The sequence below is a fragment of the Urtica dioica genome, chromosome 12 (assembly GCF_054948205.1).
Source record: "Urtica dioica subsp. dioica isolate 48M chromosome 12, U.dioica_male_clone48M_v1_H2, whole genome shotgun sequence".
Lineage (NCBI taxonomy): Eukaryota > Viridiplantae > Streptophyta > Magnoliopsida > Rosales > Urticaceae > Urtica > Urtica dioica.
In genome coordinates, this window is record NC_142767.1 from 17,383,237 (window position 1) to 17,399,112 (window position 15,876).

General features: G+C 37.0%; 2 protein-coding genes across 2 annotated transcripts; one reads left to right on the forward strand and one right to left on the reverse strand.

Moving 5' to 3' along the window:
* Positions 1-6,948: 6,948 nt before the first annotated feature.
* Positions 6,949-11,001, forward strand: LOC149379713 (DUF399 family protein, putative (DUF399 and DUF3411)). The gene is made up of 7 exons (XM_089603699.1): positions 6,949-7,679; positions 8,026-8,155; positions 8,309-8,830; positions 9,012-9,119; positions 9,368-9,907; positions 10,239-10,352; positions 10,511-11,001. The coding sequence occupies exons 1-7, from the start codon at positions 7,057-7,059 to the stop codon at positions 10,658-10,660; spliced, it is 2,187 nt and encodes a 728-aa protein (XP_089459825.1). The 5' UTR covers positions 6,949-7,056; the 3' UTR covers positions 10,661-11,001.
* On the reverse strand, positions 10,958-12,515 carry LOC149379714 (arogenate dehydrogenase 1, chloroplastic-like). Its single transcript, XM_089603700.1, has 6 exons — positions 12,072-12,515; positions 11,831-11,986; positions 11,676-11,758; positions 11,527-11,596; positions 11,371-11,445; positions 10,958-11,286 (listed from the first exon to the last, which is right to left on the reverse strand). The coding sequence occupies exons 1-6, from the start codon at positions 12,390-12,392 to the stop codon at positions 11,179-11,181; spliced, it is 813 nt and encodes a 270-aa protein (XP_089459826.1). The 5' UTR covers positions 12,393-12,515; the 3' UTR covers positions 10,958-11,178.
* Positions 12,516-15,876: the final 3,361 nt, after the last annotated feature.

Here is a 15,876-nt window from a genome sequence, read left to right on the forward strand (position 1 = left end):
AACAATTGATCAAAGATTGATTCAATTGCTTCCTCTCATTTTCTCTCGTGTTTCCCAACCTTAGAATCTACAATCTTCTTCTTCTTTGTTTCTCGATCCCAATTTTCAAAATACCTTTATATACCAGGTATTAGTGAATTACAATTAAACCCTCAGCTAACTTGAAGTAGACGTAGAAGCCTTCATGTACACGTCATCATTAGTCGCAGAGTTTTACATCAACTATTACAAAACTAATACTAAAGTACTACAAAATACGATGGTCTGATAAATACAATAACTAATATATACAAGTCTTTTTTTTATCGAAAATAAGCTACTTCATAAAACTCTAAGTCATCTCAGTAATCACAGCGAACTCCTGCATTGAGATGGTGCCAAAATAATGAGTTTTTGTCACCCACTTAGAAGCCAAGTGAGCAGCTTCATTCAAAAGTCTAGATAACCAAGACAAAGAAAAGCTTTACAAAAAAAAGAGTATTACATTCGTCAAGAGCTCCGATAAGGGTCCAGTCCGGACATTTGGACGAGTCAGAGCAAGCCACGCCAAGACAATATCCGCCTCACGAGCCCACCTACACGCTCCTTAAACTGTCTTTAGCTCCACCTACAAAGTTGCCGTGGCCATCATCGAGAACAATCTAACCGCAAAAATTGTTCCGTCCGCCTTCATAGCCACTAATATATACAAGTCATACATACTACTTAAACATCTGATGCAGTCCAGCCCCACATCGAACACGCTTTGACGTTTCTGGAACGATTTGAGAAATGTTCCAAGCACGCACGACTTTGAAGGAGCGCACCGGTTGACTCGAGCATCAGTTTTGCTATTGGCAACAACCGTTTTCAAGTCTGTCGGCAACAAATTTTCGGCTCCTAAAAACGCCATTTACTGCACTTAATTCGAGTTTAATGTAATGTGTTAATTGTGTGACTTTTCGCTTTCTTGTCTTTTGGTTTTCTTTGCCTTTTCGGTTTCTCTTTTGGTTTGTATTTATTCCTCGTTTTCAGACTTGGGGAGGCAGTTTAATGAAATAAATATTTCACAAAAAAAATTCCAATTTTCGTTTTCTTTGAATTCGAATTTTGTTGCCCGAGTTTTGGCATTCGTTCGACGAATCAACAACGACTTGGAAGAGTTTTGGTTGGGTATTCGTGCGCCGAAACAACAATCGAAATTATCACCTCGCCTTTAGCTTCCGCCTGCATCAACATCTTAACTAAGTCCCGAAAAAATATATTTGTTCTATTATTTGCTCGAGCGAACTAGTTGATATCTATTGAAACAAATAACCTTTATGTTAAAGTTGCAATATGTCCACTTCAATGGGCTAAGCATCTTTCCTGAAATTTTGGAGATCAAAAGATCAATGTCGGATTTTTGGATGATTAAATATAAAGCTTAATTTAATTATCAAGAATCCCTAAGTTAGTTACATCCACTATATTCTTTCAATAAAAGACCTAGATATAATATTCAATTATAATTTATCGAGAAATAAAATAAAGCAATAAATTATTATTTTTTTCCTAGGAAATGTTTTTTTTTCAATTACAAGATAATGGTTATTCGATTACTCAATTATATATATATATATATATATATATATATATATATGAGCAAATTACTTCTCTTTTCTAATCTTTATATTTTTTTAAGCTCGAAAAACCACGGTATCGAGCAATATTGTATTAAAAATCGTATAGTAATTAATAATGTTTTATACATCTTATTAATCGATTTATACATTTTATTAATCGTCCATGTCTCATAATTTTCATGTCTCTCACTCAATGAGCCCTCAACCTCCGTCTTCATCGCGATTGACCACCCTCGGACCTCTATCTCTTGACCGAATCATGGCTCCGTTGTCCCCTCTAACACTATCCATATTGGCCACCCTGCTTCACCACCCGCTCCACCAATTGCTCTCTCTCTCTCTCTCTCTCTCTCTCTCTCTCGGTGACCACGGACTCGCCATCTACCACCTCTCCGATCATATGTTATCTTATAACCCACAACCCTCATCATCCCAATACCCGATAAAAGAGTTTTATACGAACATATCACTTATGTTCGGACTTGAATTTATACAAGTTTGTGGCTGTTTGTGATGATTTTGTGTGTGTTTATGATGATTTACAAGTTTGGAGGAGTATCTTGGTGTTAAGGCCGTTGTTGAATTATTTCTCGACGCTTTGACGCAACGGAGAGTCAAAACAGAGGTTTCAGGGAGGAGAATAGAAGAAATTGACCACACACGCCGCGCGATTTCTGTAGGAAAACATCATGTTGTCCGTTAGCCCCACACATTTCAAAATTTATAATAACGAGTTACTTTGATAGAGATGAAGAGAAAAGCTTCTTAACAGTTTTAGGCTCCGGAAGATAATAGATCTAAAATTTGTGGTTAGACTTTATATTGTGGAAAGGGAGATAGAATAGGGAATAGGGAGAGAAAGAAGAAAAATTAAAGTGCGAGAGGGAGAGCTCGTAAGGAGGAAGATATCAGAGGGATAGCTGAATGAGAAAACGCACTTTTAACGTGACTTAACATTTTAGCTTCAAAAAAAAAAAAACGTGACTTAACATTTAACTGCTTCAAAAAAAAAATTATATAATATGGTTCCTAAAATAGTTCATAATATCTCCACCAGATATAAAAACTAGAGAACTAATATATTTATCTCTACTTTATTATTGTTAACCTGTTTCTCGTATTGACTAGGAAAAAAAAACAAACTCTTTCAAAATAATCCCAAACTCCTCCGGATTATAAATTATATATACATATATTCAAAAGCAATAATGCTTAAAGCATTGGAATTGGATCGTTGGAAACTAAACTAATCCACTATATTATTATTATTATAAAAAATTATTATTATTATATATCAGCTTAAATTTATTATTACACACAACTTTTTATCACTTTACATATATATACTTCCAGTAAATAAATAATATAAAAACGTGTGAATTACTAACCGCTAAATAACCAGTATATAATATAAGATATATATATATATATATATATATATATATATATATATATATATATATATATCCGTATCACAACCACACGCACCATTTTTATATATGTGTTCTATACGTAATTTTTTTTAAGGGCTTCTCTATACATAATTTATAAATGGCATATGTACTATTGAATCTTATAAAACTTAAATAGTATCTTGGAATAAATTGGGGTATCACACATGGCTTGATGACTAATAATGCATAAAATATTTCAATATACGTAATTAATATTGATATTATGGGTACTTTCCAATTACAATATCGTTAATAAACGAAATTACCCTTTATTTACTGTCGAAATAAATTAGTTTCTCTTTTCATCTCAATCGTATTCCTTTAATAACGGCACGCTCTTTCACTACTTTTTTTTTCTTCACTCTCAACCAATGTCGGAATTAATTTCTTCTTCTTCTTCCTCGTCAAACGCCATGACGACGAAGCAGAAATCTGAAGGACTGGTATTTCCTCTGTCAAACCCGCTCTACTTAGCATACCATATCTTCTTCTCTCCGTACCTCTTCAAGCTCTTCTCCTTCCTATTTCCTCTCTTCTCCACCGTACTTAAACTTACCCTCTCTCTCCTCACCACCGCCAATCTCATCGCCGATAATTGCAAGCTGTTCGAGGAGCGACTCAGCGACGACGAAGAAAGAATGGACATGCTGTGGGAGATCTTCGAGGACTATGACCGGAGAAACGACAACAACGCGATCCCGAAAAACGACAACAACGCGATCCCGAAAAACAACATCAACGCGACCCCGAGAAACGACATCAACGTGACCCCGAAAAACGACAACAACGTGACCCCGAAAAACGACGATAGCAAGAAGAAGGGAATTATTGAGAGTGGTGATAGTAAAAATGGTGACTATTTGCATGGCAAATGTAATGGTGGTGACGTGGATAATGACGATGGGACGAATGGGAAGCTGTGTTGCTTAATGGCGCTGAAGTTTTCGGCGGGAAATATGCGAAAGCCGAATCTGTGGAAGTTCTCAAAAGCCTTCAAGGAGATTATTCGCAGGTTTCACACCTTCGCTAAGCATGCCAAGAAGCTATACTACTGATTTTTATTTTTAAATATATGTTTGATTTTTTTTGTGAGCAGTGTGGGAATGGAATTTCATTATTCCGGTCACATAATCTTTTCCTTTTACCAGAGGATATATCGGTTTTAATTTGTTTTAAATGAGTAGTACTAGAACGGAAAAGAATCGGTCTAATTTGGGACGGAACAGTTTTCTTATTATGAAAAGTTTTGTTCACGTGGCGTTAGAATATATTCTTTTTGGGACGGAACAGTTTTCTTATTACGTTCGAAGTTCTATATTTAGTTTGTCTATCTTATTTTTATAAGTATCTTTAGACGAACTATGTCAAATCGAATCTTAGGATGGAAAATAGCTGTGCATCCAATTTCGAATATGTGTCAGCTTGGATACTTCTTAAGATGCACCTTCAAAAATCTCGGCACTATGTAGCAAGCAAAGTAGATAAAAAAAAAATTAATAATAATGTGCTTCGCAACTTTTCAATGTTGAATTTAACTTAAAAGTTCAATTGTAGGTAATCTCGGAACTAATCATACGCACTAAAGAACCTTATAACATTTTATTAGAACTATATATGAGTTCTATATTGCGACCTAAAAACTAATTTTAGTCGAAGCATATTGGTTGGCACAAGATTGCCCTTGGAGGCTTGGACATTTGCTTTGTGAATATGGTCATGAAACTAAAGCAGATGAAAATGGGTTCGTATTTATAGACTTAAAACACTTAAAGGACGTACATGTCTTTATCAAGAATATTGATCGATGGAGGGAGACCATCAAGCCAACAATTAAACGTAAGACTGATTTCGAATTATGAGAATATCATCAACATACATCAAAATTTATAAAACGGATCGCACAACATTGAATCTCTAACGAATAAAGAATACACATATTTTATTGATCAAAATTAATATATACGAGTTGAATTGCTATTGAAGTGACTCATTCTAGTGTGTATGAAATGTCGTTATTGTTGCAATTTTTCTCTTCATAGATATGTTCAACTGCCATAAACGAACAAATTGTATGACTTCATAAGAGCATTCTCGTTTCTTGGTTTCGTATATATTTTTACATTCAATGTAATAGTGTATGACTTGTATTGTACGCTCATGTGTAACAATACCATAGTGAAATTAGAAAGTTTATCAAAGAATGACTTAGAAAGTTGCAAGCATCAATAGCTACTTGTCGATGAAGATCTCCAGAATAAAGAGACTAGCTACATGTATAAGGCAACGCGAATTTACCTATAAGAAGGACAATGACCTAATTCGACTCTGGAGGAGTTTTATATTATGTAAAGCCTCATATCTCTCTTGAATTTAAGAGAATTGGAAACCAAATATCCAATAATATATACCCAATATTCTAACATGAAGTTTTCAATTTTATTCGCGCGAGAGAACAGTATAGATAAAGTAACCCGGGTCTTGAACATCTTCTTGCAGCTTGACTTGAACAACTTAAACACAAATTATTTTGCCAAACACACCATGCCACATAGGATCCAACACATGATATCAAAATTAACTAACGGTCAGGTTCACACAAACACCTCATGATTACTCATATTAACTATTAAGATTGTAGTAACATATTGATCTTGTAAAAAAAATCATTTATTCGTGTAAGATTGTCACCGCATCACAATAAAAATAACTCATGAGTTTTCAAATCGATCACATATACCATCAATTACTTGTTTATTATAAAATCATCTCTTATATATATAATGCTAAAATATATACATTGACAATTGTTACTGCACATTTATTAGTTGGGTTGATGAGCAAAACAACTTATAGGTCGTAATGGGCCTATTGGACTTTTTCGGCGAAATTGTTGCCAAAACTGTTGTAACAATCTACTCGACGATTCAGCCCAAGCAACTCCTAATCCGATTCAAAGTTTGGAAATGTAACAAATCCTTAGAAGGTCACGCACTCATATTTTATAATTTAGAAATATCTTGTTGAGAGTAAAAAACGGCTTGTGTTACTTACTCTCTTGAGTGTGTATTGTTTCTCTGTTGGGGTTTATTCTATACGGGTTTGAGCGTATTAGAAGAAGAGGTTAAGGTTTATTGTTCTTTGTGAGAACGGGGAACACGTTTGTAGAAGTCTCATAAGAGATATTATGTAGAAGCGAGGGCATCTAAGACTTAGGGGAGCCTAAGTTGCAGTTGAAAATGATAAACATACGTTAAGTAGTTAGTGAGAGAGTCGTTGAGAGTAAAATCATACTATAACACATAATCGTAATAAATTCTTTTTTTACCTGGTAAAAATCCTCAAACGTAAGAATGATTTGTCGAATTGAGTGACCAATCTGTGCGATCGTTTACTATTCTGCATTATTTACGTTCACTTTATATTCTCATTAATTTTAGCGCATGTTACATAAATCACATGAAACATATTTGTAACAAACACTCAAATGACTGTAATTTCAATTTTTACATTTATTATTTTGATTTCTTCATTAGTAAGAAAGACAGAGAACCTCATATTGTACGATTGATTTCGTTTGTCAATTCCGCGTAAGCTCTTTACAATATATTTTAGATTTCCAATATCTGAATAGAGTCCGGTGTGAGTGTGACCAGGTGGAAAAAGAGAGATGGAAAAGAAACAAAAACTCTAGACAATGCAAAAACTCCCACCACTTAAACCAACTTTCTAGCATATGGTCAGCAATCATCCAATAGCAAAATTGAAGACTAATAGGAAAGTAAAACAAGCAAATAAAATCTGTAGTTTAGAGACTGACATGTCACGTTTATCTTAATTTATGTGACTAGGAAAAAAGCGATAATATTTTACGAGGCGCACGGGAAATGGGTAGTACTATAAAGAAAAAGCCCAAAATCGGATCTCCGAGTCCTCTCTCTCTCGTTTCATCTGTCTAAAAACGATGACGTTTTGAGATTTGACCCTTCTCAGCCGCGAAAATGAAGCTCCAGAGCTCTCACGGTAATGGCTTCGACGGACCTGTATCGTCGTACGTAGCCAATTCTCGGTCGAATTCTGGAAGATTTTTCGCCGGAAAAACTTCCGTTTCCCGGCGAGTCTCCGTCGCGCCGAGGCGGAGCTCACGCGCCGTCCAATGCCGCGTGAGCGACGAAGGGACAAAGCGACCGGAGCTTTCGAGGAGGCAAGCGATTCTCGCGCCGTCGCTCGCGCTCGGCGCTTGGATTCTCCGATCGAAGCTGGCGAGTGCAGACGACGCGCCAGCGACTGCGCCGGCGACGGTGACTGCGGAGGATTCTTCCGCGCCGGCGGTGGTTGAAGAGGAAGTGATAAACTCGAGGATTTACGACGCGACGGCGATCGGAGAGCCTATGGCGGTGGGTAAGGACAAGACGAGCAAGGTTTGGGAGAAGCTGATGAGCGCGAGGGTCGTGTATTTGGGCGAAGCGGAGCAGGTTCCGATTCGCGACGACAGGGATTTGGAGTTGGAGATTGTTAGGAATCTCAAGAAGCGATGCGTCGAGATCGATCGCCCGGTTTCTTTGGCTCTCGAAGCTTTTTCTTGCGATTTTCAGAACCAGATCGACCAGTTCATGGACAAAAGGTATCGCATTTTCGTTTATTATTCGCGTCTGAAGTAATTTGGCGAATTTTTTTAGTACAAATGGCTTTAGTTGCTATTAATATTAGTTTATTTTTATCTGTGTTGATTAGGACTGTAAAATGAAGTCACGAGTAGTTATTTTCTTATATAATTGGTCGAGTTTGACTGAGATTTATACTAATTTTTTTCAGTAGTTATTTTCTTCTTGCCAGCTAAAAAAGCAGTCTGATAGTCATCTGCTATATATAGAAAGATTCTCAAGTTCGTTGTCATCAATAAGTAATGATAAATAAACCCTTAAAAAATAAAAAAATTGATCGTGAGAAAACAATTATACATGATACAGGATAGATGTTGAAACGTTGAAGACTTACGTATATTTTTGGCCAACCGAGCGGTGGCAGGAGTACGAACCTCTTCTGAGTTACTGCCGCGATAATGCGGTTCGAATCGTAGCTTGTGGTACTCCACTGGAGGTACTTTACATTGTTCATATAAATATATCGAGACAAGCTTGGAATTTCCTAATATCTCGGGTCATTTTTAGCTGCATTCTCATATTCAATTTTTTTTTTTTAAATGGTGTTTTTGCTGGTTGAATGAAGATTCTAATTATTCGAAAACAATAGGTTTTAAGGACCGTACAAGCTGAAGGAATAAACGGACTCTCGAAGGCCGATCGCAAACTCTATGCACCTCCAATGGGTTCGGGCTTCATCTCCGGTTTCAATTCTGTAGCACGCCAATCGATGCTTGACCTGAATTTTCCTTACCAACCCGTCCCTTTCGCACCAAGTTCGTTCCTTTCGGCACAAGCGAGAGCAGTCGAGGACCATACCATGTCTCGGACGATCTTGGAAGCCTCCGTGGAAAAGGGTATGATGGTGGTGGTGACAGGTTCGAGCCACGTCATGTACGGGCCCAGAGGAACTGGTTTACCGGCGAGGATTTCGAAGAAAATTCCAAAGAAAAACCAAGTGGTTATATTACTCGACCCCGAGAGGCAGCTAATAAGAAGAGAAGGAGAAGTCCCGGCTGCTGATTTTCTTTGGTATTCTGCTGCAAGACCCTGCAATCACAACTGCTTCGATCGTGTCGAAATTGCTCGGGTTATGAACGCTGCTGGCAGGACACGGGATAACCTTCCTCAGGTTACTTTTTTTTTTGGTCAAGCATTGATGTATATGATGTATGGTCTTATAATTCCTAAGATAATGATGCTGTTAGGTATTTGGTTACTCTTACAATTTGAGCTGAATGAAAATATGGCATTATGACTTTAATTTTATGAACTAATCATAATTACTGGATCAATCGTGACATGTTTATCAGGATCTTCAGCAAGGATTGGATAGTGGTTTGGTACCACCAGAAGTACTACAGAACTTTTTTGATTTGGAGCAGAATCCTCTTCTTTCAGAACTCACAAATCGTTTCCAGGTATGCTTGAAAAAAACTTATATATTGTTACTTTCTTATACATAAAAAAAAATAAAAACTACGTCTTGGCCAAAGTTTTTTTTCTTGAAAAAACTGATATAATTGTTAATTTATTATCCATAAAAAAAAAACAAAAAAAAAAACCCTACCTCTTGGCCATGCTATTTATCTTGAGTTTACTATTTGAAAAATCAGTTGTTGGTGGTGATGAAGAACAAATGAGTTAACCCATTTTCACTTTCATGTAGGGTTTTAGGGAAAGATTGTTGGCAGATCCTAAATTCTTGAACCGATTAGCCATCGAAGAATCTATCTCAATTACTACAAACCTTTTAGCACAGTACGAGAGGCGAAAAGAAAACTTCTTTGAAGAGCTCGATTACGTTGTAACAGATACTGTGAGAGGAATAGTAGTCGACTTCTTTACAGTATGGCTTCCCGCACCAACGTTGTCCTTCTTTTCGTCTGCCAACGAACTTAATGGGTCGGGCGGTATAACGGGTCTCCTTGGATCGATCCCAGATAACGCATTTCAAAAGAGCCCCGTCGGGAAGGACTGGAATCTCAATATTAGAGTTCTTTCGGTTCTTTTTGGTGGTCTGAAACTTGCCAGTGTTGGATTTATTTCCAGCATCGGTGCCGTCGCGTCCTCAAACTCCCTGTTTGCCATTCGTCGATTCCTTAACCCAGAAGTTATTGTTAACCAGCAAACTAAAAGATCACCAATACTTAAGACGGCATTTGTTTACTCAGCCTTCCTTGGAATATCAGCTAATCTCCGTTATCAGGTACATCACCAAATAGCTTATGCTTAAACTTTGTACTCAGAGAGATTTGGAGAGAAAAAGGCTGTGATTTCTTTATTCATGGTATGGCTATATATACACATACAATTGTGTAACATACAAGAAAAGCAATAACTACCTAATATTCTACATTAACAACATAATATTCTGTATAATCACTAAGTGATATCCTCTAATAAATGCAATATTCTGTAACAAACTTGAATATTGTAACATGACTCTGCCTATAGTTTTATTTTAGTAGTACAACGAATTGTGTCTTTATATTTCTGTATGGCTGTTTTGACATTGCCTTCTATTGATTGTACTTCAGTTTATCGCCGGCATCATTGAGCATCGCATATCTGATGAATTTGCGTCTCAAGAATTTTTGGTTAATACGATATCTTTTGTCGCTCGGATAATCAACTCGTACTGGGGAACTCAGGTTACACTCTTCTCTTTCCCTAATTCAAATTTTCCTTTTTGTGTTGATCAGTTTACAAACTCAATGCATAATATAATTGTGCCTCATATCATTGATTTAATTCTTCTGTAAAAGAACAAGAAAATCATGACCATGATATTGATTGTTGAATGTTGCAGCAATGGATTGATCTTGCACGGAGTACGGGACTTCAAACTCGTAAGAGTGATGAATCACCCTCCTTAGAAGTGACAGAGTCTACGACTCCAGTGGCCTTGGAATGCAATACAATAGAAGATCCCAATGTAGACGAAATTCAAAACAAGTGAGGTGATAACCCGTAACACATTCTCGTATAGAATGTTGTAATTATTTTTTCTCCTTCAGATTATCTGAAGAAATTGGTATAAATAAAAAACGAGAGGAAATGGATCGTAGATACATTTTGTCAACTGTTGTACATCAGTCATTGAAAATATTCGATTTATTTTCATGACGATGCAGGATATAATATAATTCATTGCATAATTTATTTAAAGACCAGCCATTTTAGGCTGTAGACACTTTGAATGCATTTAGCTTCATATAAATTTAGGCTGAGTATTTGCTTCCAGCAGATTCATGGATCTTTGTAAAATTCTGAATATTTGGTTTAAAGTCATTTCAGTAATGTTCGTTCGCTGGCTTGTCTGACGGTTCCGCGGGTATTTGAATACCTTAGTACAGCTAACCTTGCAACGGATTTTCAAAAGTATAATTATATAACAAAATAAAACTGTAAAACAATATCTGATCGAGTATATCCAAATGTTTGATATCTCTTGTGAACGTCTTCTTCGTTTTCTTGTCATTCTGTAAGTGAAAGTCGTTCAAGACCATCAGCTTCTCGCTCTTCAGTCATCTTATCTAACAGCTTCTGCTTGACCTTCTTGAACGCGACTTCTAGATTTTCCAACTGCATTAAGAGTGAACATTTCATCAAAAGCATTCAGGTTGTTTTTGTTAATCGTTATTTTGAGCGAGGAACTAATTCACACACCTCTTCTTTGGCAAACTTGCTTCTCACAAATAACCCACTGTACAGGTCAAAACTATCCTTCACAGTGTTCTCTTTCTGCAGGAAAAAGAGAAAAAGACCATTGAGTTACACGAAATATATCATTATTTGTGTAAATTCATAGTTCCATCTTCATACCAATTGGATCAGTGACTCAAATCCTTTTGTATTAACGGGCGTAGATTCAACCTCCATTTCCGCCAATACCCTGCAAAATCAACCTTTAGATATTACCCCTCATGGTAATTTTCTATATTTTAAAAGAGAATATAAAAAAAAACAAATACCTTCCAATAGTATGAGTGAGAAATTGGCTTTTGGCAGCCAATTTGTCATGTTCTTCACAAGTCATTTCCACCATATTACAACCCTGATAACAACACTCCAGTCAGTCAGTCGTCAAAATCACAAACCAGATTAAGATTAATAAGAAAATAAAAACCTCTGTTTCAAAAATGTGTAGAAAGCTTGAACAGAGTTCTCGATTCCTTATCCGAACTCTGTCGTACACTAAAGTCAGATCTCGCCACCCATTTTTCCCACTCTCCGGCCCGAACATTGGATGCGTGCACAACACGTCACACTCTTCCGGCAAAACCTAACCACAGCAAAACCAAACACACTCCACAATATTATTTAAGAATATCTTATCAAGCACAGAAAAAAGCAGAGACTTTACTCACTCTGAGAAGAAGCTCCTTGGGATATTCCTTGACCGACAACACGTCGACGAACAGAGTGGATCGTCGTTTCAGGCACCGCCGTATCGGCATCGACACGAGAACCTCCGACGAGGACAGAATTGAGGTGCAGATCAATACGACGTCGTTTTCCACTCCGAGGAAGGATTCCACATCGGCGAAGAAAGAGACGCCGAGATCGGCGCAGAGATCTGAGTAGTCGGAGCGTGACGTGGCTGTGAGAGTGTGGCCTTGCTTGATCATCGTTTTGGCCAAGAACTGGGCGAAAGATCCGAATCCGACTATGCCTATCTTCATGCCCATTTTTTGTAACGACGACGATGAGCTTGAAGGTGACGTGGCTTTTTTTTTTGTTTTTGTTTTGTGGTGTTGTGGCTTTTAGTGGGTGAAAAGTCAAAGGCTCTCTTCAGTTTTAAGATTTAAGAGTTACAATGTGGATGGGGTGTTTCTCTGTGGACCCCACACAGCCACCCCGTTGTTCTTTTTCGTCTTCATTCTCCGTGTTTCTCTGAAAGAGCTCACTCTCGGTCTGTCTCGCCACGCCATAACTCGATCAATCGGAATGAGATTTTCCCTTACCTTATAATATCTTAAATCACTCGATAAACTTATCACTCCCACCAAAAATAATGGAAACGATTCTTAGAAAATTAATTTACATAATTTCCTCATCCTTCTAATAAACTTAATTTACAACATTAAGCTTAAAATTTCGAGTCGTTACGGCTCTCCTTTCTTTAGAGAAATTTCGTCCCGAAATTTAAGATCTAATTGGGTACATGGAATAAGTACGGATATTTTTCCATCATTTCGCTTTTCAGCTCCCAAGTCGCTTCTTCGCTTCCATGATGTGTCCACAAAACCTTCACCAACGGAATCTCACGGTTACGAAGACTTTTCATTTTCCTATCAACAACCTGGGTTGGAACTTCATCGTAAGTGACATCCTCTTGAATTGGTACATCTTCAAGTTGAACGATAGCTGTAGGATAGGGTTCACTCTTCCGAAGCATTGACACATGAAAAACATCGTGCACAACCGATAACACTGGCGGTAGAGCAAGTCGATAAGCTACGAGACCTATTCGAACAGTAATCTGACAAGGTCCTACGTATCGAGGAGACAATTTTCCTTTCTTTCCAAAGCGGGAAATACCTTTACGTGGAGATACCTTCAAAAGTACGTAGTCTCCTACCTCAAATTCGAGTGGCCTTCGTCTCTTATCAGCATAGCTCTTCTGCCGACTCTGAGCTGTTTTCAATCGTTGCTGAATGATCGCGATCTTCTCATTAGTCTCTTCGATAATTGTAACTCCGTCCCTGCATATAGCATAAAGTATTTTTTTTTTAAATTGCATGTAGCAGGCCGGCTTAACACATTTCAAATCCTAAAGCGGAAATTTAATATAAGGTTTTTTATAATATTTTTTTTACACATAAGAAATTTAAATATGATAATAATAAAAATAACGTAACGAGACACGCCTCCAACGTTTTTCTCTTTATCAATTATGTTTGCATCTTACTGTTTTTTTAAACACACAAAATAAATTCAAACATGATAATAAATAAAAATGATTTATCAAACAACCATTCAAAGTTAGTTTCTCTTTTTGCGATTAGTTTTGAGCATGTTTAATTACTTTACTTTTTGATCAACTTCAATTCCAAATTAAACCGATCATTTATACATTAGTGATTAGATAATCACTTGATATTTTTTTTTTTGATAAATATAATCACTTGATATTGAATACGGATTCTTCTTTTCTTTTTTAATTTTATCATACCCCAGTCATATATTTTCTTACTAGACATGATAAATTAAACTAAACTAAACCAAGAAAAATTGACAATACCATCGAATACAAACAATAAACCCACACAATAATAAAAAAAGATAGAAGCTTGAAATTGTAAAGGAGGATGATAAAATGAACATTTGATTTTTATTTGTAAAAAAATGAGCATATGAATATTGTGTAAACAAAAAATAAGGAGCAAAAAATGTTTGAATTACTAAATGTGGTAATCAAGACAATAGGTTTGAGGTCTCTACACTTTCCTAATTTCAAGAAAGAAAAAAAAAAAAAAAAAAACTAATAACCCATTGCTTTGATGGGCCGTGCAAAGTATTTGACTGTCAATTTTTATTTTTCTCAATGTATTTGCCTGAAATACAAATGTGTAGGCCTTCTTTGAAGTGAGGCGAAAAGCAAATGTTTTACTTGCCTAGAGAGTGGGCATTGAGTACTCTATTTGAAATAGACTGAAACACAAACAAATAAAGTATAGAACATCTATGTTGAATCGAATTGAACTATAAATATAGCTGTTTGCAATGGTATTTATAAGATTAGAGAGATCATTTAATCATTAAAAATATGATTCTTTAACTTATAAAAAAAACATTTATAATGGTTAAATCAATTACAATTCAAAACAAAAACATTCAAAACACAATGGCTTGATAAAATGTTGAAAAATAAAATAATCCCGAAAAAAAAAAGAATTGGATATCGACATCGAGCCACTAGGGGTGAAATCGGTTCGGTTCGGTTCGGTTTTGGACCAATTTGAAAACCGAAACCGAATTTTCGGTTTTGAAAATTTTGGACCAATGACCGAACCGAATTGGTCCAAAACCGAAAATCGGTTAACCGAAAATTCGGTTAACCGGTTTTGTAAAACCGATAACCGGTTTTATAACCGTTTTAAAACTGGTTAACCAGTTTTGAAACCGGTTAACCGAAAAAATCGGTTAACCGATTTCAAAACTGGTTAACCAGTTTTAAAGATGTTACAATTATCCAAATCGGTTATCCGGTTCAAATCGGTTAACCGATTAAAATCGGTTATCCGGTTTTAAAACTGGTTATCCGGTTTCAAAACCGGATAAAAAAAATCGGTTAAATAACCGATAACCGAATTTTTGGATTTTCAAAACCGATAACCGAACCGATTCTTAAATTCGGTTTCGGTTAACCGAACCGAATTTTCGGTTTGATGACGTGGCACCGAATTTCGGTTCCGGATCGGTTCGGTTATCGGTTTAACCAATTTTCGGTCAATTTTTGTACACCCCTACGAGCCACTACAATGGCATGGATATTGATCTACCACTGCAATGATAGAGACCCACATCACAGTGGTATTTGCATCTTATGTCACAAATTGGCAATCCAATTGCAAATAAGTCACATGCAAAATTTTTAGAAAGTTTTAGAGGAAGATGAAATGATTTTTAATGAAGTATTGTAAAAATTCAGAAGACATGGAGTAACTAATAAAAAGATTAAATGACGAGAAAGAGTAATTTGAAATTTGCACATGTGACACGAATGTAAATACGTGACACAAATGCAATTTTGACAATTTTGTGACACAAATGCAAAAACCCGACGAATTTGTGACATTGACGCAAATTTCCCCACATCACACCACCAGTGCTGGCCCTGGGCTAAGGCGAGCTAGGCCCAAGCCTAGGGCCCCCAAATATAGATGGGCCCCAAAAAAAAATTTCTATTTAACCTTCCCTCAGCGCGACCTAGACGAACGAACGAGTCTCTCAATCCCTGGCGCGACCCAAGACGTCCCTCTCCTCTGCGTCGTCTCCTCCGCGCCGTCTCCTCTCCTCCGGCTCCGCGCGACCCAAACGACCCTCTCCTCCGGCTCCGCGCGACCCAGACGAACGCCGAACGCGCCGTCTCCACCCCGCGCGACCCAGGCGAACGCCGAACGCGCCGACTCCGCCCCGCGCGACCCAGACGAACGCCGAACGCGCCGT

Bases quoted from the DNA above. Each gene is read 5' to 3' on its own strand.
- LOC149379714 (XM_089603700.1), bottom strand. From the start codon at position 12,392: ATGGGCATGAAGATAGGCATAGTCGGATTCGGATCTTTCGCCCAGTTC. The intron at 11,597-11,675 runs GTATTTGTTTTT...TTGATTTTGCAG, and splicing joins CTCACTCATACTATTGGAAG to GGTATTGGCGGAAATGGAGG. The intron at 11,446-11,526 runs GTATGAAGATGG...TTTTTCCTGCAG, and splicing joins TTGAGTCACTGATCCAATTG to AAAGAGAACACTGTGAAGGA.
- LOC149379713 (XM_089603699.1), top strand. From the start codon at position 7,057: ATGAAGCTCCAGAGCTCTCACGGTAATGGCTTCGACGGACCTGTATCG. The intron at 8,831-9,011 runs GTTACTTTTTTT...CATGTTTATCAG, and splicing joins CACGGGATAACCTTCCTCAG to GATCTTCAGCAAGGATTGGA. The intron at 9,908-10,238 runs GTACATCACCAA...ATTGTACTTCAG, and splicing joins CAGCTAATCTCCGTTATCAG to TTTATCGCCGGCATCATTGA.